We start from the raw sequence: 24,490 nt of genomic DNA, 5'->3' as shown, positions 1-24,490 counted from the left end.
AATGACTTAATAAGGGGAATTGCAATCATTAATAAGGGGAGCATTTAGCTGAGGTGGACCAGTCCAAATGTAAGAGAGCTTCTTGAAACATGGATGGTGGTTGTTGTGAGACAGACAATTGAATTGAATTGAATGGTTTTATTGTCATTATATGAAATAGAATGACAGCGATGAAATGAGAGTCCAGTAGAGGGTAGCGATGTTCTCAAGTGAGAATCAATGTATCCGTGACAATATTTTCAAAATAAAATAACGAATAAGAAAATGCATTTACTTTTGGGGGGATTTCGTAACTTGGATCTTTTCCGTATCTCGAGTCACTCATTTGCATATAAAAAATTCGTAACCTGAAAATTTCGGACCTAGAGGCATTCACAAGTAGAGGTATGACTGTATTACATTTCCTTCTTTCTGATTGCAGAGACACGGCCCGTCCAACACGCTTTACCACCTGGTCCGGGACGTCAAAAAGGTATGAGCATCACTTGCACCATTTGGGTATGTTGGCTGGAATGTGTGTGTAATAAAGAACCACATGTAGCTTCTCTAGTATCATTTGCATTGTAATGTTTGTGTGGCTAGTTCTAGTTGCTCCGAACCGCAAATAGAGGCTGGCTGTTTCTTTTTCAGCTGGTGCTGCAGGCTGCAGTAGCTATGTAGAGCTGTGCATGATGATCGTCCCTTTGTCGATTTCCATTTACTCATTCACTATTTACTCGGTTCTTTCTCCAAGGGGCACGGCACCATTGCAAACAAACACCACACGCATTAAACAGTCTTCTATTCACAGATTTTAAATTTGAGAAAACAGCTGTGGAACTGCTGGCTGAGAAGGAATAAACTGCGATGTGTTTGTGTTTTTTATCTGTAATGTGTGCAGGTGAATTTGCCCAATGGCCATATATGTAAAATATTGTTGCATCGCAAACATGTGAATTTCATCGTGAAGATCATGAAATGGCTCTCTTGACTTGTTGCGAGCTCAATCGACAAGATTTGCAGATTTTTTTGGTTGCTTACAACTTGATTGGAACATATCACAACAACATTGTAATCTTTGCGTTCAGTCCTCATGTCCTCTTGCCAATCACCCCTTCAGGTGAGAATTACTGGAAGGGTCACCATCAGTAGGTTTAGTGTCAAGGTGTTCATTAATACAAGTGCTACTGATTGCAGTTGCAATCCTGATTTGGGCTTTAAATGGTCACAAACAGCTTACCCAGATGGGTTCATCAGGTGCAGGATGTTCTGCTACAAATTTTAGAATATGTTGTATGCTACAGTCAATTCCTTTTCCATTTTAACTTTTGATCTACTGCCTATCTGTCACCCACTTGTTCTCAATGTCTCCGGTTTCCTCCCACATTCTAAAAACATGCATGTTAGGGTGATTGGACACTCTAAATTGCCCCTAGGTATGAGTGTGAGCATGAATGTTTGTCAGTCTCCTCGTGCTCTGCGATTGGCTGGCCACCAATGCAGGGTGTCCCCCGCCTCTGGCCTGGAGTCAGCTGGGATAAGCTCCAGCACCCCTTGCAATCCCTGTGAAGATAAAGCGGTTTGGAAAATGAATGAATTATTGTTGAAAGAGCGCAGTGCAAAACACAAATTGGCTTTGTTTGCAGCAGCTGCTCAAGCAGAACTGAACTTTTCCTCAGGAATAAATGAACGATGACTATTCATGGTAGCTTTTAACCTTGCTTCCACATTTTGTCGGGGAAAATAAGTTTGTTGGTTTTGTCACCCGATATGAAATATCAACAAAATATACTATGGATCCATAGACGAACTTACATTTTCTACAATATTTATACACGGGTGCGATTTAAACATTTTCATTTCAAATAATTATAAAAGATTGAACAAGATGAAAAAAAAACGTTGTTGTAGTCCTCAGAGGTATGGTTGAAATCCAGATCAAACAACTCAAATAAAGGGAGCGCGTTACAAAATCTAATGAAGTCGGAAACACGCAACCACAAAAAGGAAGTAACAAAAAGGGTTTTTGACAGCAGCTCGACAGGATCTAAAAACTGAGGGTAGCTGAGGACATATGCAGAGTGCCACAAGAGAAGGATAGGAGTGGAGAGTCCTTTATGCATCGGCGCAGATCTCACTGAGCGAACTCTCGCCTCAATGCATGTACAACTTTGAGAAAAGTCAATTTCCTGCCATCTTCTGTTAGACCAATCAGAATTTAAATCTATTTCAAATTTGCTATTTTTTTTCTGCATGTAAAAAGTCACATTTGTCTTACGTAGCTCTCTGTCCCTTCCACGCCTTGCGAGTTTTTCCCCCAAAGTAGGAGAAATTGTAACACCTGAAGCCCAAACCATTAGAGATTCTTATTTTCCTCAATAAAAAATGTGATACAAATTCAAAATCAAATCAAGTGTCTTCAATACACGTACTGAGGCAACATCACACTATAATAGCTTTACTCTGGTTTTTAGTTTATTCACATTTAACTTTAGTTTAAAAAATATCAGCCGGACATTTGGAGTATACTAAAAGTAATATAAAGGTCTTAGTCATTTTAAAGAACAGTGTATAAGCCATTTAACAATTGCAAGAATATTAAGATCCATCAGTTGCCACCACCAGGTGATAGTGACACCGTATTGCCATGCATTGGTGCATGATAGCCAAGGTGCCGGGCCCCTCTTAGTGTCTCATCAACCATCGCTATCAGAAATACTTAAGGCAGTTGAGTTCATCAGGTTTAAAAAAAAAAACTGAATTTGAGCATAGTCGGGCTTCTGAATATGTTTACATGGTCTAGTTATGGCTGTTTACTGTCTAAAACGTGGCTTATTGGCTGGTAGGAAACTAATATACATTTTTCCATAGTTATATACAAATATATTAATATATTAATCGTTCAATATCGGGATTAACCAGGATCGAATCAAATTGTGAGCTGTGAATTGTGATATGAATCGTATTGCCAGATATGTAGCAATACACACCCCTAGTCAGCATCTTGTTTCGTGCAGTGTTCACCGACCACCGGTCCGTGGACCGGTACCGGTCCGTGAGCCACCTGGTGCCGGTCCATCAGCGTAATAAATATTGAGATTTTCAATATCGCCCTCCTACTTGAAATGAGAAAAGTTGTTATGATAACAATAAATAATTGCTATTATGCTTGGGACTTTTTTTTTTTTTGCCGTCGTGCACGTCATTTGTGAACCGACCCCAACCCAACAAAGTTTTGTCTTAAGTTGTCGCCATTTCCATTAGCCGGTCCGCGAGAAAATAGAAAGTTTTACCGGTCCGCGGTCAGAAAAAGGTTGGTGACTGCTGGTTTAGTGGGATCCAGGAAATGCACATGTTAAAAGCATTGCTGTATAGGTTCTTGCTTAAATGGAAAACTGACTGACCTATATGGCGGTAGGGTCAGGCCAGAAAGCAGTGACGACACGAATATTAAGATCCATCAGCAACCAGACACCATCTGGTATTTTTAAACCCACCTAAGAAAAAAACTTCAGAAATCTTATCAAAAGAGTTGCTGCCTATAACTCAGATTCAGAACTCATTTGTTTTCAGTACTTAGTTTCAAACAGATTTCATCTATTTAGAAGAAAATCATCAAAATTACTTTCCTGAAAACAATGCACTGAAATGGGTTAATTACAGTTTTACTATTTATATTGTCTGTTTCCATTCGTTCATTCACTGGGATTTTTTTTTTTTTTAAGTTTTATGGACCATGAGAGGTTTAGAATAAAATTAATCAAGATTAAATGATTACAAGTCCTTAAATTGTTTTTGTTTTTTATTAAATCTATCTTTTTTGGTTCAGTAATCCCTCGAATATCGCGGGTAATGTAGACCTGACATGGCCGCGATAATTGAAAAATCGCAAAGTAGGGTCACCCTTATTATAACTATTTTTTTTCAGTGCTAATTCCTAGTAGCAAGAGTGGTGTCCGCTTACGAGTTTCAGTGTGGATTTTCACATTTTTCTGAACTTAAAAAATATATATTAATAGCGGAAAAAATCACAGTGAATTCGCGATAAGTGAAGACGCGATAATCGAGGGATTACTGTATGTATACTACTCCATCCCTGAGAAACAGGGTACATATAAGTCTTTTTCATAGTTGCTTGTTAGTCGTCTGTCATTCAACCATTCTCTTCCAGGCTGTCTATTTCTTCGAATGAAATCCCTAAAAGTACATGATCCATGTTTCTTCATTTTTCATAATAGCGCTCCAAAATACACATGCACATTAAGGTTATTCTGCACCCACTGAAACTTATTCATGGCTTTGGAATTTGTGTTTAGGGCCATACCTGTTGAAATCTTGTCAATGTTTTTAGCACTTGAGAAAAAATGCCAAGGGCTGGAAGAGAGATCTTGTCCGTGGTGTTCTGTGTTTTTCATTTCTCCTGCTCGTACTTATTGTGCGTTTTACTCACTGACGCTGTGTGTTCTTTCCAAGCGAGAATATCCAGGGTTCAGTTGGCTCTACTTCAAGGTGAATCCAATAATCCCGTTTTCTTTTATAGCCACCTCAGTTTGATGTGGATTTGTTGTTGTTTTTGTTATTGCAGTGTGTATTTTAATTGCCGTTGTAACGTGTAGTCAGCAAATTTTAATGTTTTGTTCTTTTCTAGGGAAACCTGCCACCAGACTACCGCATCAGCCTCATTGACATTGGATTGGTCATTGAATACCTTATGGGCGGGGCTTACCGTTGTAACTACACTAGGAAAAGATTCCGAACTCTGTACCACAACCTTTTTGGGCCCAAACGGGTGAGCATATTTTTTGTGTGCTCTTTTAACACTCATTGTTTTTCCAAGGTCGCAGCTTGCTGTTGCACCAGACAAAAAATAATCAGCATCTAGAAACTCTTATGACAATCAAAGCAATTAAAATGACAACTATCACATACAAATTTCAAGATTTGTCCATTGTCACATTCAAACATGATATTTGTTTCAACTGAATAAGTGTTCATGCTTTTAGTACATGTTCATGATCACATTTATAGATAATTGTCACATTTGGGTATTAGTGTGCAAATGCCTTTTTGCATTTTTACATATTAATGATCGCATTTTTACATGTTTCATGTAAATTCTGATATCTCTCATGTAAGATTATGATAGCAGCAGTGTGCTCTCAACACCCCCTTTAATTTCCCTCATATTAGTCATTTAGAAAAAAAAATACTTGTTAGTCTTAGTCTACTTTGAATCGACGAATACTCAAAACGTTTTCTAAATACACATACAATAAGGATATATGTCACGAATTTTGAATATATGACAGAAACTTGTCACGAATTGTGAATATATGACAGAAACATATGTCACATGTTCGTCTTGTCTTGTAAAATCTAGCAATCGTCTCAATATGTTACATTCAGCCAAGACACGTTTTTAACTTTTCATTGGCATAAAAAAAAAGATGTTTGTCAACTAAATTGGGAGTTTTCTGTAATGCCATTTTTTTCATTTAATACTTTTAATCATCGCACTTACCGGCTCCCATTGGCAGGAATAGACATCGAAACCCTTTGTACTGGGAGGGTTTAGCAGCAGTCAATGGCAGGCAGTTAATTTGAATCATTTTATGCTTTTAAGATGTAGTACATTATTATATAAATATAATATATTGCCCTTTTTCCAGATTGTAAACAGAAACAGGATATTCATCATTTTTATTAACTGAAATTGTGGCAGCCAAGCAAAATCCAATTGTTTAATGCATAGAGGAAAACAAAACATTTACGCACATTTGCTTTGTAACATGAAACTAAGCAACAGACGATATTATAACATTTAAATCAGAGGAGTGTAAATTGCAAATTGTGGCCAGTGAGTGGTCCATCTATTCCATATTTGAGCTACTATTATGATGCTATGCTAGGAATCACCAAAATATCACATACTGGTAACTTAACTGCATTGTATCATTAAACCCACAATGATAACAATTTTCATTACAACCAGTACCATTCATCTCACTGCGTGACAAGAACATTGCTGGTCGTACACACTGTGACAACAAATGCATTCATTTGATTTCACATCTTTCATTAAAAAAAAGCAAAAACAAAACAGAAAACAATTAAAATGAATTTGGAGGGTCTCAATTACCACCGATCTGCTTGATGGCACTCCTTTTACATGTGTATGTTGTCATATCTCTGTTTGCATGTCTGCGATAGAAGCAATTAAAGCATCTTAATGGAAGAAGATGGAGACATACTAGTGGGAAACGAGAGGGAATCTGTTCTTATTTGATCTTTTTTTTCAGAGTAGCTCAATCTCACACATCACACGCTCACATACACACACATAAATACATGTTAACAAAGAACAAAGCCTTTAAATAGATGCAGATATCAAAATCCCCCAAGGAAAGCATGCCTATTTTTACCAACTGGGATGCTAGCTCATGAATGCATAATGCAAACATGGCCTTGTTTTTTTTCTATTACACATACACAGTAGTGTACTAAATCCACCCATGCATTTTGCTTTAATACATGTGTGGAGGTTCCAGCTGTACACTTACAGTAGTACATAATAGTGTTTTTAGCAGCAACAGATTACTCCATGAAATACATCCCAAAAGGTTCTGTTCAGTCTGTTCATGTTCTTGTTGCTTTTTTAGCCCAAAGCCTTGAAACTGCTGGGGATGGAGGTGAGTGTTTCCATCATGGTCATTTTCTTCACTGCTCGTCCTCCAAATTGTTCTTCCAAATGATGTGCTAGTAGTCTGTGCTGGTTATGTGCTTTTGTCTCTGAGTCAATCAGTGTCTTTTTTTTAAGTCATCACTCTTCCACGTCTCTGAACAGTGTAAATATGTGAGTCCCAAATATGATACACCTCTTAAGAGCATCTTCTCACAAGAATTTAAGTAGGATCTCATACAAAATGGAATGTGACCGACATTTAAAAAAAAAAAAAATAGAGAAGCATTCAGAAAGAGCAGTCTTCCCTCTTCCCCAAATTCAAAGCATCATCTTAAATTGTAGTGTTTGCACTGTTAGGTTTGTCTTCTTTTAGACTGCTTTCACCTGTTGCCGCCTCCCCCAAGATGTCTCAGCCAGATCTGCTGCCTATGTGTCAGCGATCTTTTCTCAATGTCTCGTTAACCCATGTCTTTGTATTTAATTCCTCTCTGTTTGTTCATTTTTTACGTCCTTGTCAATGTCATGTCATTGTTAGGTGTGTCCAAGCCTTGCCCTGGTCTGTTAGACTATGAATCTTTTGATTTACCTTGGTATTTTTTGGATTCCCTGCCTTTGTTTGCACTTTGTTTTTTTAAATTAAACCTTTTGAGTTATCTGAATCATTCCTGGCCTCCCTATTTCCCTGTAATTGGGTACATCCCTTGTTACACACTGGCTTGCTTGCACCAAAGTATTATATTACAAACATCTTGCAAGTATCATAAAAATCACCTAATTCATTCTTGAGTTATTGATAAAAATTGCTTTTCTGACTTTATTGACTTTTGACTCCTTATTTTAAATATATCCTGCTTGTTTGATATAGAAATTCATGAATTCGTTCTTGAGTTACTTCTTTAACCTCTTTAATCCAAAAATGTAATCTCCTCTATTTCATATTATAAACATATTCTGTAATATGGGGGAAAAACATCATGAATGTTTAATTATATTCCCTTTATTTTTTCAGCGTTTATTATAAAAATCCTCTTATGACCCGTTTAACCTTAGACCTCATCACCCCAAAATGTTATCACCTTTCATTTGTTTTTCATAATTATTGCGTTATCTTTAATAGAAAGGTGGAAAACAGATGAACTCAGATTTATTTTTGTACCTGCATGTGAAACTAAATTGGAAATAGCAAAATTTGACTTACTTTGTGTGTGTACGTTTTTTAATAGCAATAGCATCCCCAACAAACTGCGGTAAAAAAAAAAAAATGAGTTCCAAGGCGAGGGGCCTTTTCACCAATTTCTTGAAGTAAAATACATACAATGCTTTAATATAACGCAAACCTCTGACTCTTCAATTGCAGGTTCACCAAACTTTCCTAAAAAGCCCTTTCCTCCTACTACTAGTATTTATATGCCATCACTAAAATGTCGATTTTTTAAAATTACAATTTGTCAACTAGTTCAATATTTATAGAGTGTATCGTTGCCATCAATAAGTATTTTGACAACCGTACTGGAACGTTTACAAAATATTAGCTTGAATGAAAGGGTCTTCCATTTTTGTACAATTTTCTGCAGAATCCTTGTGAGAAAACCTTAGTCTGAACTCATAGATGCACAGAACTGGCAGAGTAAAGACAAATCTATTGTGTGGTCCCCAAATGTGTAGAAGCTGCAGTTTTCTGTCAATTGTGTTTCAAGAAAAACATGCATGCCCTTTACCAATTTGTGTGTGTCTTCTTGACAGTATCATTTTGCCTTCCTTCGCATTATCGTCAGCTTTGTCGTAATCAATTTTCAACACAAAATGTCAAATTTATACTTATTTCAGGCTGATTGAAACAGTTTTATCTGTGACAATGGAGCATTCTACTACCGCATATTCTTTGGTGTGGTTATGTTTCAATGAATGTAAAATATCTAGAGCGGCTAGCCATTAGATTTTTTAAATTGACCATCAAGTGCTCCAATGATATGACTTGAAATCAATAGCTTTGTGATGACCTGCTGCTGTGTTTACTAGCGGTGCCAATCTCTCGAGGGGAATACACGGCTAACAAGTAAGAAGAGGAATCAAATTTGAAATGAGAGAATATTCTTTCAGAAGTGATACGTAACTCACGAGCCACCATTGATAGCATTAAAATCAATCCATTTGAATTAGGAGGGGTTGGCGTCAATTGAATTATCTTTTGTCAGCCCCTTAACTATTCAAACCGTCATTGTCATCAATGGTAGTTAATTACCTGAGGTCCAGTCAACAAAAGAAATCGCATATGGATTTACAATATCATGTCAATTTCATTCATTTGTAGCCGTTAACATACTGCGTTGAGAATGGTTTAGGGCTGCCATATAATATTTATGAGCTTCATCACCCACAATTATGGCTTGCAGGGAGAATTTACATAGCCATCTATCTTTTCCTTCCCCTTATTACATGTTCTGGACCACAGGATGACATACCGATCCGCAGAGGCCGTCAGAAAACCACACGCAAGAGAGAGGAAGAGGTGGACATAGATTTGGACGACCCGGAAATCAACCACTTCCCATTTCCCTTCCACGAGCTGATGGTCTGGGCCGTGCTGATGAAGCGGCAGAAGATGGCGCTCTTCTTCTGGCAGCACGGTGAAGAGGCCATGGCCAAAGCTTTGGTGGCGTGCAAACTGTGTAAGGCAATGGCGCACGAGGCTTCTGAGAACGATATGGTGGATGACATCTCACAGGAGCTCAACCACAACTCCAGGTGGGTGGCCGTAAACACCATGGTGTGTTTTCCATGCTAGAAAAATAACTCCATTCTGGCTCTTTCAGTCCCCAAACAGTAGAAGTGAGATACACAGAAATACTTAGTAACACGCATCATTATTTAAAGATACGTATGTTTTGGTTATTATTCACCTAGAGGCGTGCATATTGCTCAAGGCTTTTTGATTTCTAGCACCGTCAATGGCAAGCAAAGAGTTACTAGCAAATATTCTTGTATTTATTTTTAAAATCCCCCCAAAAATGTTCTTTGTTTTTCTTTTTTTCATTTTTATTCAAATTAAATATGTACAATTTTATTTTATTTTTAATTAAGTAGCTTTGATAACAATAACATTACAGCAAATATTCAGTTTTTCCCAATTCAAAATGTTTGTTAATTTTTGGTAAAAAAGGGAAGTTTTAAAAAGGCTTATTTTTAGTGGCCCGACGTTGGAGTGGTTAGCGTGTCAGCCTCACAGTTCTGGGGTCCTGGGTTCGATCCCAGGTTGGTCCTCCTGTGTCGAGTTTGCATGTTCTCTGTGGCCTTGCATGGGTTTTGTCTGTATACTCCAGTTTCCTCGACCATACCAAAAACATTTAGGGTAGGATGGTTGAATACCTAATACCTTGACATACGTATGTCCCAACATACCAGAAATTTTAGATACGAGGAAAATTCAGAGCAATTTTTTGCCTTGAGATACGAGGAAAATTTGAGATATGAGCATAACAGATGATTTCCAATGTGGCCGTCCAAGTGGCTGAGTATGCGAGAGGCTGCTTGTGAGAACAGCATCGCTCTATCTTTCTCGTCGCATTGCCCTCGCGTAAAGATATCTACGAGGACCGGGCCGTACAGGCTGCATTTTTTTACTGGAAATAGCATGACCGAGTCAATAATCTTTGAAAAAGCCAGTGAAATCTACATGGACTTCAGAGCAAAGGATGCATCTGAAAAAGTGAGTCGTGGCTTGTTAATAATTTAAAAAAAATGAACTGGGATACTCTGAGTTCTGAGGCATGGAGAAACCGGAAGATACGACTTGAAAGCCACGGTGGAATACATTAACATCTTTGCCTCGGAAAAATCGCACAGGAAGGTAAAAACTTGAAATTTTGTGTAACGTAAGATTAAAACATATTTTTAAGTGTGTAGTAATCTAAATTCATTTAAGTTGAATTTAAAGTTAATGTTATGTTACGAGCGCGATTCCGTCAAGTCTCTCTCTTGTCTTTTTTGCTCTTCCTCCTCCGCACACTCCACGCTACGTCTGTCCTTACTGAATAATGTCACATTTTAGTATTGAAGATTATGACGTCCAATGTTCCCTCTAATTTTTTGTTTGTCTGGGCAGAAAGACAACCTCCCTGAGCTCACCGAGTACCGGTGTGAGCAACATCATTGCTCGCTATGGGCACACCAGTATCACACCTGCCATAACCAGAAGCATGTCTACTACATATAAATGATTTAGTAATAATAAAATGTAATGATTAATATCTATGAATGGGTGGCCCAGCGGATGAGTGGTTTGCGCGTCGTCCTCACAGCTAAAAAAAATTAAAAAACAATGGGGATTTTATTTTGTGCGCTCCATATGATTTGCTGTGCGCAGAGAAGACGAGAGTAGTGCACACTTGCGCACGCACGCAGCTTAGTGGGAACATTGATGACGTCTATACATAGGTATTTGTTACATTGTGAGTAGGTGGTGAATTAGAACAAATAAAAAGACGTTTTTCTATTTTTATATCCTGTTTTGGGTGTTTTTTCAGAGGGTGGGAACAAATTAATTTGTATTTCAGTATTTTCAATGGGAAAAATTGATTTGAGATGCGAGTAAATTGCCATATGAGTTCGGTCCTAGGAACGCATTAAGCTCGTATCTCAAGGTATTACTGTACTTAAAATTGCCCCTAGGTATGAGTGCGAGCATGAATGGTTTTCTGTTTCCTGGTGACCTGCGATTGGCCGGCCACCATATCAGGAAAACCCTGACTCCCCAGCCTCCTCGTGCCCGAAATCAGCTGGGATAGCCTCCAGCACCCCCCGTGACCCCTGTGAGGATAAGCTTTCCAGAAAATGAATGAACAAACCTTAATTATAAATTGTGTTTTTCTTTTTTTTCTAGAATCAACTTTAGACTGTTTTGGGGGAGAGCACAACCAAAGTGTATTTGTGTATTGATTTGTTTGTTTGAATTTAATTTTCACTCCCTTTTTTTCTAATTTAGAATTTTATTTTTTACCAAAAAAGTATGTAAGATAATGAATGATAGGCTAACATGTTACATGACCACTCGCTGCCAAAAAAAAAAATTCAGATGCTGGGGGGGGAAATAGGGCTGCTATACACACATATATATATATATATATATATATATATATATATATATATATATATATATATATATATATATATATATATATATATATATATATATATACATTTTTATGTCTGTCCTCCTCGTTGATAGGCATATTATTAGGATTTTTTTTACAAATGTTTTGAACATTGCGGAATTCCATGACAACACACTGAGAAATATTTCTGTTTGTGTAACAGCTTCATGAAGCTAAATGGCATAACATAATAAGCTCAATGTCTATCTGTGTGTTTCAGCATTAAAGTATTCTCTCATGACTGCTTCTGTTTATATGCAAATCTAATTTTGAATAAGCACCAGATGGTCTGTGATGTCTGGATCAATTTCATGGTATCCTTACATGTTGCGGCAAGGCACACTACAATCTCTGTTCATGTATTTTCGTGTGTGTTAATGTCCCGCATATTATTTTCTAGGGAGTTTGGCCAGCTGGCAGTGGAACTTCTGGACCAGTCCTATAAACAGGATGAGCAGATGGCCATGAAGCTCCTGACATACGAGCTGAAGAACTGGAGTAACGCCACCTGCCTGCAGCTGGCGGTAGCGGGCAAACATCGGGATTTCATCGCGCACACCTGCAGTCAGATGCTGCTGACAGACATGTGGATGGGACGCCTGCGCATGCGCAAGAATTCGGGACTTAAGGTAACATAGCATTTATTATTTTTGGTTTTGGTTAACATTTTGGAATTTCATTTTTCAATGCCTTTGATGCCAAATTTTGACTTAATGATGCTTAGGAAAAAATGACCTAATGAGATTTAGAACCTCCAAGATTGCTGACACTTAGAATATCTTTTATCTGATGTTATTTAGAAATTATTTTACTTAATACTCCATAACTATGGTAAATTTGAAAAACATTGACTGAATGACTTTTATAAAGTATTTTTGACTTCCATTTTGAAAAGTTTTGACTGAATGACCTTTAGAGAAAAAAAATAACTCAATAACATTTAGAAAAATTTTGACTTCCACCGTTGATGATGCTTATATAAATTTTAAACCAGTGATCCCTTGGAAAAAAAATTGACTACCTAAGTCAGGGGTGTCAAACCGGTCCTCAAAGGGCCGCAGTGGGTGCAGGTTTTCATTCCAACTCAACAAGAGGATACCTTTCGCAAGTGTAATCAGTTAATTAAAGTCAGGTGCTACTTATTTTAGAAGACACCCGATTGGTTAAAATGTCGGCACTGGATTGGTTGGAACAAAGACCAGGACCCACTGCGGCACTCTGCGGAATCGGTTTGACACATGTGCCCTAAGTCAATGCACTCTTTAAACTGAAGGCTCTTTTTGTATGCCCTCTACTGGCTAATTTGTAAACTAAAGACAGCATAGGTCCATGTGTGTTGCACAGCCTTTACTGGAAAATTCCCAATCTACAGAAAGCTGCCCTCTGCTGGTTAACTCCTAACTGGAATTCTGCAATAAATTCAAGCTTCAATGCTAGATACATACTGGCCCGTTCTACATCGCTCCCAAGTTTCAAGACAATTGGTTTACAAATGACGGAGGAATAGGACTCCAAAGATAGTGTCCACAAAGACAACCACAATCTGAGTAGCGACTTGATGGGCGGGCTGATGTTGTCACCCAAGAATGATGACTCAAAATGTTGACCCATGACTTTTGGGAAAAAAACAACATGACCGGTTGCACTTAAAAATGTGAATGTTTGCTTCCAGTCCCTTTCAATTCAAATGTATTGGATATCGATATCAGTCAATGGAAGTCAATGGGTCTAACTCATCACTTAGGAGAATGAGTCTACTCAGAAACCAAGTAATAAGCCATCTGCCATTCTGTTGTCACTTTAAGCCTCCTGATCCTTCTCTGAAGCTAGAGAACAGAAGAACTGACCTTATTACTGGAAATCCTTGAAACCTTTATACCATTTTTCACTGTCATTGCCTACTTAATTATTGTCTCTTAGATGAAACAATGTTCTTTTCCCTCAAATTTTTTTGTTCAGATGTGTAAAATGAAGAGTCGAGGTTGTTTTTTTTTCAGCTAAATTTGACTTTCTCATGTCCCGTGGAACAAGATGAAGGCAAATTAGATAAGTGCTTTAATTTAGGGCTGTTTTCTTCTGGGTTGCTGAGGGTGCAGTCAGGGAGAAGTGTGTGTGGGGGAGGGGGGACACCCTTTTTTGGGTTAGTTTCCCATAACAGGGGTATTCCTTGACCTTTGAGTGTAATTCTGAGGCTCATGGAAGCAGAAAGACAACCAGCACGCCACAAGTTGAACAAACAAGATGGTTTGCCCTGAGGGTATGATGACACGGTGCAAATAACACAGTCCAAATATTGTCAAAGTAATGTGGGTGCACATCTCAGAAAGGTTATATAGATTGCAGGCATCCATTCCCGACACTGCAACTCATCATGACCGAGTCACTGACTTAACAATATCGATTTCAACACACGTTCAAGTCTAACAAATGTGTGACATCTTTTGATTCTCGTAAGTCATGACAACAGTTGCAGCCCACACGCTCAACATTTCATTGTCACGGTAGCAAGAGGGTAAGAATACAGACACAGGAAAAGATGGACTGGGATGGATGGATGGATGGATGGACTGGCAGTGATTCTTTCATGGCTGGCCTCCTTCCCAATCCAAATGGATTGGACGTCTATCGCATTCAATGGGTCTGAAGTGATATATTGTAACAAGCAGTGGGTGTTATGCCTTTATACTACTGCAAGTTGCTGCTGGCAACACATTGCCATTAAGACACAGAATGGTTTCTCATACTTACAAATGACCCCTTAAACCTGAATATAAATTTAAATGAGTGTTCAGTGCATTAAAACCCCCTAATAATTACTTCGAAAGCGATTACAAGAGCGGCTTCTGGCAACTGTAATCCATCTTCTCTTGTTTTACATGCTCAAAATGAGAAATATGGAACACATAAGCATGTTTTGAGTGCACCTCTGTGCTCTTTGTGCACATAAATATGTTTTCTGCAAGGACTCACCCTTTTTTAATTACTATATTTTCTAACTAATGCCAATTTCTAAATGTACACACAAGTAAATTCGGAAACTAGACTTTTACCCAAAATACAGTTGCGTCTTCTTGCACAAAACATGTTTTCTCTTCACAAACACACACACACACACACAAAGATGTACAGACACAAAAAAATATTTCTGTGCACACAGTTATGATATTCCCATCTGAATTCATTGAAATGATGGAAGTCAATTTTAATGTGCCACAGAGGAGTTTGTTATACTCCCTTTGTGGTAATTTATATTATGATGTTTATTAAGAAGATGCAGCTGGACAGGAGAGAGCTAAAAGGGTCAGACAAAGATGGAACAAAGGGAATGGTGACAAAATAACAAGCTATAAGTAGTGTAATGAGATTATTACCATTTACCAGCAAACAGGTGTTCAAACTCAAGGCCCGAGGACTAGATCGGACTCGTCACATAGTTTTGTGTTAGTTTTATCAGGAGCCATCACAAGACTGTATTATGTACTGTTTTCATTATTCATTCATTCATTTTCTGAACTGCTTATCCTCACAAGGGTTGGGTGGGGTGCTGGAGCCTATCCCAGCTAATTTCGGGCACCAGGCGGGGGACACCCACCCAATCCCAGGGCACAAGGAGATGGACAACCATTCACGCTCACACTCATACGTAAGGGCAATTTAGTGTTCAACCACCCCACATGCATGTTTTTGGGATGTGGGAAGAAACTGGAGTATCTGGAGAAAACCCACGCAAGCCTGGGAAGAATATGCAAACTCCACACAGTGAAGATCCACCTGGTATCGAACACTGAACCCCAGAACTGTGAGGCCGTTTTCATTAATTTTCATTTAATTACATTTCTTTTTTCAACATGTTGATGAGAGCAGATAGTTAAATAAGATAAAATGTAATGAAGTTATTGCAAAATTCATTTTCTCTCCTCTGTGACCTTTAACATTTGATCTCATAACTCTGAAATATAATCACAACTTCCGTTTCATACCTTAATAAAAACATATTCTGCAGTTTGATAATAATCCCTTTCTTCGCTCTTGACTTATATTGTATATAACACAAACATGCAGACATACTGAACCGAATATATGCATGTAAAAAATATAAAAATGATTAATAATTTATACTAATAATAATAAGTGGCATTGAAAAATGTTAAATATCACATATTAGGGCATGTAGGCCTCTCTTATGTATGACATTAATATTGTGGGCTGTATTAAACAAAAAACATGTTTAAGGATTTTTTTACATTAAGAAAAAATCGTCACAGTTCCCTATGAAGAGTTATAAACATTGACATATTGCAAGTAGTATTTTATTGTTATAAATCCCATTTTTTAAATAAATTAAATCATTATTGAATAAGTTTTTGTTGGCTTGTCATTTAAAAAACAACTCTCTTTAAATATATTGTATTTTCGGTAAGCAGTAACAATTCTTGATCATCCATTTACAATAAACGAGTTCAAAGTAATAACGAAAAGCCATAACTGCAACGTGAACTCGGACAAAAATGAGTTTGACACTCGAATATAGTAGAGGAATAGCAAAAACAGGAAAGAATCGGTTAAGAAGCTAATGATATGGAGCGTAATATGACTAATCACCTGTGAAAAATTGTCATCTTAAGTATAATTTGTCCTTGGTATTTCTTATTAGGCACAAGTAATTGTAGCAGGAATCTATTACCATACTTCAGGCGAGTGGGATTTCTACCACGACAACTTTGTCGGCATCCACGGTCACGTTCACGATCATTGAAATCCCATTACGCGTCACATTCACAGATGATCAATGATGGTCTTGAGCCGCGTCTCACCGCAATAACCTCCGCACCACTTCTCACTCATAAAAGGGGTCATTTCTATCTCATCTATCACTATAAGCACCCTCGCCTCCCCACAGGTGATCTTGGGGCTGCTCCTGCCGCCGTCCATCCTGAGCCTGGAGTTCAAGAACAAGGACGAAATGTCGTACATGCCCCAGGACCAGGAGGCATACTTACAAGAGAAGGAGGAGGAGGAACCTGAGAAGCCTGTCAAGGAGAAGGAGGAGGAAGACATGGAGTTCACAGTAAGATCTTACTGTGAGGCGCAGTACAACTCCGTGGTGAGAGAACCCACCTCAGCCCTGCATCTCAGAACCTGTGCACATATTTACACATTCACTAGTCAGGTCCAAATCTAGCAGACTTTCATTCTGCCCCAAATGATCATTCGTTTTAAGCCTCACCCTCCTTGCAGCATCAAAATCAACAAATACACACAACACGACCAACATTCCTGTTTCTCGTTGTCTTAGCCAAAACCTGGTGGTGGAGTTGTAGCGTCTCTTGTGGGTTTTCCTCGTGAATGTTTCTACTTCCATCGATCTCCTTTTCTCCCCGTAGCCCCTCTTGTTCTCTCTCCCAAACCTCCCCCCCTTGCTTTTTCCTTCCCCCTCTCCGAATTGTGAGGTACAGTACAATGCCAGCTGACGGCTGCCTCTCACGCTCTCCTGGTGATGGCTTGCTGCTGCGGACCACTCCGCATGTGGGCTGCTGGGGATTTGCATTTATGTAACTGTGCCTTCCTGTTGCTGCACATCTTTTAAATCATCCAGAGTCTGAGCAAGCACCTTTTCACTGCCGTGGAGTTGCTCTTGTGCGCATATATCGACTTGGATGGCAGGCAGCACTTTTTTCCCAGTTCAATCTAATCAGTTCAGGAAATATATCAGGATCCAGTCTGTACACTAAAATCAAGAGCAGACAATTGATTTGGTATTCACAAGCTGGGTCTTATATTGTCCATTTAACTGATTGCATTGAAGTTGAATACCTCTCAGCACCACCCCCCAACTATTTCTCATCTGCACCGAGCGCAGCCAGAAAGCAGGCACAAAGAAACAGACAATGTGACTCCGTAATAGAAGCGGCAGTTTTGGGCTGTCTATGAGTCTTTTTTATATAATGATTAGTGTTTTTTCATAACTGTTTATTTTTACAAAAAGTACTGGAATTCTTGTGGATGTGTTACATTCGGAGGTTTGTGCCAGCTTCTGACTGTACAAATGCACCGCCAAATACTTATTAGCAAGGGCAGCGAACGAGTTAATGAGAAATAATGTGTGTATTATATATCATAGAAAGGCTGTATAAAATATTTGCATTGCAAAGGTGCTCAGTTTTATTTTTCAATGCAGAGTAGAAGCTTGGTTTTTATGAGCAAATGGAGATAATTATAAATATAAAAATAAGAGTAATTTAAAAAGGGAACAAGTTATCCAATCCAATCCAATCCAATATAATAACAAAATGTATTATGTACATACAGATTTAAAAAAAAAAACTGTTTAAAATACAAGATAAAGTATTTACAAATAAAAACCTCTGAAATCTGAGGGCATTTGTAGTTTCTAATTTTTTTTATTAGAAATGGGAAGAGTGAGTATGCAGCTGTTTTTCTTATTTAAATATCTTTAAATATTCTAAGTTAATTAGAAAAAGTAAAGACAAAAAGTATAAAAATAAATCAAATGAAAGAGTAGTTACTACTAAGAGAATCAAAGAAGAGGTTTTAGCCATTTTTAAGGTAGGCAATGTGTCTAAGTGATACGTAGGTGTGTTGTGACAGCAAGCAGTTTCCAACACAGACTCAGGAGCATGAAATCATATGCCTAATATTGTGACAGGCGCCTTCCCCTAGGTGCTGAAAAAAAGTACGAAAAATGAGAGCAAGACACAGACATGACAAGATGTTGATTAAAATGATGATCAATTAATTGTCGATTAAGTCGCCTCTTTGCAAAGCTTTTCTCAAAGTTTTTCCAACTGAGCATTATACTCTATACAATCCAAATATTTCATACAGCTGATATATTTGTATAACTTATGATTTGTGAAATTCCCTGAGAGGCCTGGTACCGCTTTTTCATTAAACACATGACCCATGAAATGGGGGCTAGAACTGTCGCTCATGGATTTAGCAATTGTGTCCCAGATGGAAAGTCGATCTCTTCCTTATTCAGTTTTTTTTCCGTCTTCTTCTCGTCTTCTCTGGCCTGTCTTGTTGTCTGAGACACAATCCATGAGTGTGTCCCCTTGTGCCATGGTGTGTAAACTCACTCCCATTCACCTCAAACACACATTTCACATTTTGGAATGACAACATTGCCTGTGCTTGCTTCTTTTGGATATGACATGATGAATGAGGAAATTATGCACTTGCCTCGAAAGTAACCTTTTTGTGTGTTGCTTCTGTCTTGTTTTTACCACTCCCCATCCTGGCCGCCTTCTTGGGATGGCATTTTCCTCCCATCACTCCATTCTCGCATCGGCAATTGCCCTCAGGCCATGCTGGGGAAAGTAGCCACGGAGACGTCCAGGAAGAAGGATGTAGAGGAAGTTCAGAACCGCCACCGCCTCATCCCCATGGGACGCAAGATCTACGAGTTTTACAACGCTCCTATCGTCAAGTTCTGGTTTCATACGGTCAGTTGGTGGTTTGGAAACAATGTAATTCATTTGACTCAATGCTCACAAAGTTTAGAGGAGGTGACAGGACATCTGCTTCATACTGATTAGGTTCGGGTCTGAATCTTTGCAAGGACTTGCACTACACCAGTGGTCAGAAGTTTGGGGTCTTTTCTTTTGAATGACAAGGAGTCTCAAAACCTTTGACTATAGACTGATCAAAAATTTCTGGCCAATTACTCATCTCATTTTCTGAACCGCTTTATCCTCATTAGGCTCGCGGGGGGTGCTGGAGCCTAACCCAGCTGACTCAGGGCCAGAGGCACGGGACACCCTGAACAAACAACCATTCACGCCCACACTCATACCAAGGGGCAATTTAGAGTGTCCAATCAGCCTACCATGCATGTCTTTGGAATGTGGGAGGAAACCGGAGTACCCAGAGAAAACCCACGCAGGTCCAGGAAGAACATGAAAACTCCACAAAAAGTGGATGTTACCTGGATTAACCCAGGACCCTAGAGCTGTGAGGCCGACGCACTAACCACTCGCTCCACCGGGCCGCCTTGGCCAATTACTCATTTTTGAAAAGCTGATCTCAATTTTTACTGATCGATCTTTTTTTCCATAAACAGCAATAAGCACCTTTAACTTATTGTCCGACAGTGACAGCGAGCAATGAATTTAAAGTAGACCTTACTGTAATTACAACATGGTCTTGCTTTTTTGCTTCCTCACCAAGCCTGACTTCTGATTTAAATATCATTCCCTGTGATCAGCATGGCGATGAGCCGCAATCCAAGTGCCGTTGGAATCAAATCAGTTAGTTGATGTCAGATGTTAATAGGCACGACCACAGGAGACATGTAATGGATATTTCCAGGCCAAGTGTATAGTTGTAGCAGTGAGGTGTCTGGACATCAGACCTCTATTGTGAGTCATCTTGTCTCTCATTTAGTAAGTGGTCATTTCAATTGGCAACTGTCACTGGAGTCAACTCCCTCAAATCATAACTTTTTTTACATGATAGTGTACTAAATGGGGTGCCACAACTGATAATTTTGGTAGCTAACTAAACGCCGATGTGTTTCATGAGACACCATATGTAAGTCATGCATTATTACTGGTTATATTTATCTGGGCTTTGCATTTTAGCTGCAAATGTGGAATGAACAATGAAATTTCATTTTTATCCAAAGAAAAAGGAACTGTTTGCAAATATCTCATTTTGATTAATTGCAAAGATAACCATTGGTTTTCTTTAAGTACACCAGAAATCAGAAAATATTAATTCATTTTCATTCATTCTCGCTGCGTGGGGTGCTGGAGCCAATCCAAGTTAATAACGGGCAGTAAGGCAGTGGAAAGCCTTAATTGGTGTTCAGACAATCGCTGGGCACGTGGAGATGGATTATGATCATACCTGGGATCAAACCTTCGATCTCAGAATTGTGAGGCAGACGCAGTAACCACTTGTCCAACGGGCTGCCTCAAATATGCCGCAAATATCACATTATATATTCTCTTTTTTTCTCTTTTTTATAGAACTAAACAAAATACATAGAAGGAATATCGTATTTTTTTGATAAATAGGTTAAAAAATTAAAAATTAAGGCTGCCTGGTGGGTTGTAAGAGAATGATTAGTACGTCCGCCTCATAGTTCTGAGATTGAGTGGTCCGACCTTCCAGTGTGAAGTTTGCAGATTCTTCACGCCCCCCTGTGGTTTTTCTCCAAGTATACTCCGGATGTTTTTTATTTTAAGCATTTTTTTTAAATTGTTTCCTCTTCTTTACAGATGGCATATGTGGGCTACCTCATGTTGTTCAACTACATTGTTTTGGTCAAGATGGACCTGTGGCCTTCCACTCAAGAGTGGATCGTCATCGCTTACGTCTTCACAAATGGCATTGAGAAGATGAGAGAGGTACTCCTTTACGTGCACATTTACATAAAACATGCTACACCGGTGACTTTACTTAATGCTTAATTCCGGCTGAAATGTCAGACTGCTTTTGAGGACAGAAATGAACTATTTATTGCCATTGACAGCGAGAGACGTTTAATCTCTTTTAACTGCATGTGCCTGGGCGGGGTTCATTCGCTAGGAATGGACATTTGTCGCCGTCAATGGCACCTACACATTATTATTCAATACCAGCCTTTTCAAATGAGACTGTCTTCAGTTGTGACATGTTTGTGTTGTAAATGTATGAAAACTACTCATGGTTTTGTCGCATCTATTTTTGCTGAACAGCTGCTCAATTCTGTCAGTGATCTCATACTGTCCTCTACTGGCAGTTGTTTTCTAATGCATTTTTCTGACAGGTCAAAACAATATGTAGTCCTTTATAGTATTCACCTGCTCTTTTTTTTCTCCCTCATGCCCCTGCGGTCTCCCCTCCCAGATCTAATTGTTCTCCAACCCTCTTCTAGATCCTTATGTCAGAGCCAGGGAAGTTGTTACAGAAGGTCAAGGTGTGGCTTCAGGAGTATTGGAACATCACAGACCTCATGGCCATCCTCATATTTTCTGTCGGCATGGTTCTGCGTCTCCAGGAGCCCCCGCTCATGAGCTATGGACGGGTCATCTATTGCGTCAACATCATCTACTGGTACATCCGGCTGCTCGACATCTTTGGTGTCAACAAGTACCTGGGTCCCTATGTGATGATGATTGGCAAGATGGTGAGATGTAGCTGGAACGTCATCGTCCGTGCTCGCCGTTACTAAATGACTTGTTTGTATGGGCTGCAAGATCCTTTATTCATTCAATTTCCGTTCTGTTTATCCTTTCAAAGGTGGTGGGGGTGCTGGAGCCTATCCCAGCCAACTATGGGCAGTAGGCGGGGGATTGGTTGCCAGCCAATCACAGGGCTTAAGACGACAGACAGCTAATCATGCTCACATTCATACCTAGGTGCAATTTATGGTGTTCAACACACCTACCATGCATGTTTTAGGGATGTGGGAGGAAACTTGAGTTCCCGGATAAAACCAACAGAAGCACGAGGAGAACTAGTAAACTTCACACAGGAAGGTCAGAAGCCACCAGGAATTTAACCCTCAGTATCAAAACTGTGAGGCAGATGTGCTAACCACTTTTCCCACCATGCCGCCCAAATAAATCATGCAATTCATACAGTGGGGCAAATAAGTATTTAGTCAACCACCAATTGTGCAAGCTATCCTACTTGAAAATATTAGAGAGGCCGGTAATTGTCAACATGGGTAAACCTCAACCATGAGAGACAGAATGTGGAGTAAAAAAAAGAGAAAATCACATTGTTTTATTTTTAAAAAATGTATTTCCAAATTAGAGTGGAAAATAAGTATTTGGTCACCTACAAACAAGCAAGATTTCTGGCTGTCAAAGAGGTCTAACTTCTAACAACCTGTATTAATAGCATCTGTTTTAACTCATTATCTGTATAAAAGAAACCTGTCCACAACCTCAGTCTCTCACACTCCAACGTCCACTATGGGCAAGACCAAAGGGCTGTCAAAGGACACCAGAGACAAAATTGTAGACCTGCACCAGGCTGGGAAGACTGAATCTGCAATAGGTACAACGCTTGGTGTAAAGAAATCAACTGTGGGAGCAATTATTAGAAAATGGAAGACATACAACACCACTGATAATCTTGGTGAGCAAAAATCCCAGAACCACACGGGGGGGACCTTAGTGAATGACCTACAGAGAGCTGGGACCATGTTGACAATTACAGGCCTCTCTAATCTTTTCAAGTAGGATAATAATAATAATCGGACATAGGCTTTGTCATCATCATTGACTCAACAAACAAAAACAAAAGCCTAATTGTCATCATACCCAGAAATTGCGTATGACGAAATTGGTAGTGCTTCTCCATAAGGTGTGTTTTCTCGGCAAAAGACCCAAATAAGTGATAATTTTGGACTCGTAATTTTGCATTCTGCCGTTATGGATACATCGCATAACCCCCCCGAGCGGATCTTTTCATATTACCTCACCCCGAAGTTATTACACAGAAGGGATTGTGTGTCGTGTTAGCGCAAGTTTAGAGTCCTGATGGATATAAGAGCATAGAGCCGCTGCATCCGTGCACGCCGCCATGATAATAACTTCCACAATTGGTGGTTGACTAAATACTTATTTGCCCCACTGTATGTAAAATGAATTAATCAGGCCTCTGGCCATTTGTTAGCTATTTTTTTGTCAAGTATGTAGCAGGGAATCAGAAAACTGATGTCCTCTAATTGTGGAACGACCCTGTGATTTTTTTGTGGTGATTATGTGGTGATGTAAACAAGCTCTCTTTGCGATCACTCAGCAATAGAGTGGGGATGGAATCATTTAGTCAGGTAATTGTTGTAATTAGTTGTTATGACTTTGACAAGCAAGATGGTTTGTGGGAAACTTTTAAAAAAACACACAACACAAAAAAGAACATGTCAGGTCATTTTGGAGACTTTGTGGAATTCAATTGGCAGGAATGTGATAACATAGTTCGTATCCATCAACGAGCATAAGCGCTGAACAATACAGTAATCGAGTACTTGAGCATACCTGATTTATTTAGCTCTTTATTGTGCACAGGAATCAATGTTTTTTTTTTGGGGGGGGTTATCTTTGTCAATGTCAGGCAATGAATTAAACCCTTTCATGGCCAGTTGTCACGCAGTGGACATCGCTTCAAAAGTTCATTATCTTAGCAGTGCACCCAGTACTATATGTTGTGGTAGTTAGAAAAATTGTGTAGTCAGTAAAAGAGGTAAATTGAAATTGCCAGTGATGAATTATACCAGTCCTCCACATTTGTGAAATTACATTTTTGATCATGTTGGCCACATAAAGTAGTGTTCAAAATAATAGCAGTCCAATGTGGGTAACCATGGTTAAATTCCATTTTTGTGTATTGAGCCACCTTCTTCCTTTAACCTTCCTCTCCACCCCTTCTGTCAGATGATCGACATGATGTACTTTGTGATCATCATGTTGGTGGTGCTCATGAGCTTTGGGGTGGCACGGCAGGCTATCCTTAACCCCAATGAAGATCCCTCCTGGATGCTGGCACGGAACATCTTCTTCATGCCTTACTGGATGATATACGGAGAGGTGTTTGCCGATCAGATTGACCGTAAGTTCACATTCAACAGTTCTTGACTCTGGCGAGAAATGCAAGTGTTTTTGTTTTTTGTTTTTTCCTCTCACAGCAGAATTTGAAACCAGACTTCTAATCGTTGAAATTT

At 39.0% G+C, this 24,490-nt stretch overlaps 1 protein-coding gene across 12 annotated transcripts in view; it reads left to right on the top strand.

The window, feature by feature from the left end:
- Positions 1-24,490, top strand: part of trpm3 (transient receptor potential cation channel, subfamily M, member 3) — a 149,098-nt gene that overhangs the window by 112,188 nt on the left and 12,420 nt on the right. For 4 of the 12 annotated variants that reach the window (XM_077600296.1, XM_077600294.1, XM_077600289.1 and 1 more), the window contains 10 exons: positions 422-472; positions 4,628-4,768; positions 6,639-6,668; positions 9,114-9,406; positions 12,212-12,440; positions 16,712-16,915; positions 19,137-19,277; positions 21,057-21,185; positions 21,695-21,946; positions 24,204-24,378. In XM_077600296.1, the coding sequence (XP_077456422.1) occupies positions 422-472; positions 4,628-4,768; positions 6,639-6,668; positions 9,114-9,406; positions 12,212-12,440; positions 16,712-16,915; positions 19,137-19,277; positions 21,057-21,185; positions 21,695-21,946; positions 24,204-24,378 (1,645 nt within the window). The remainder of the gene's footprint in view (positions 1-421; positions 473-4,627; positions 4,769-6,638; positions 6,669-9,113; positions 9,407-12,211; positions 12,441-16,711; positions 16,916-19,136; positions 19,278-21,056; positions 21,186-21,694; positions 21,947-24,203; positions 24,379-24,490) is intronic. The other 8 variants (XM_077600298.1, XM_077600291.1, XM_077600300.1 and 5 more) reach the window with 4 other exon arrangements.

The sequence above is a fragment of the Stigmatopora argus genome, chromosome 5 (genome assembly GCF_051989625.1).
Source record: "Stigmatopora argus isolate UIUO_Sarg chromosome 5, RoL_Sarg_1.0, whole genome shotgun sequence".
NCBI classification, from domain to species: Eukaryota; Metazoa; Chordata; class Actinopteri; order Syngnathiformes; family Syngnathidae; genus Stigmatopora; species Stigmatopora argus.
This window is presented reverse-complemented; position numbering and strand designations above follow the sequence as displayed.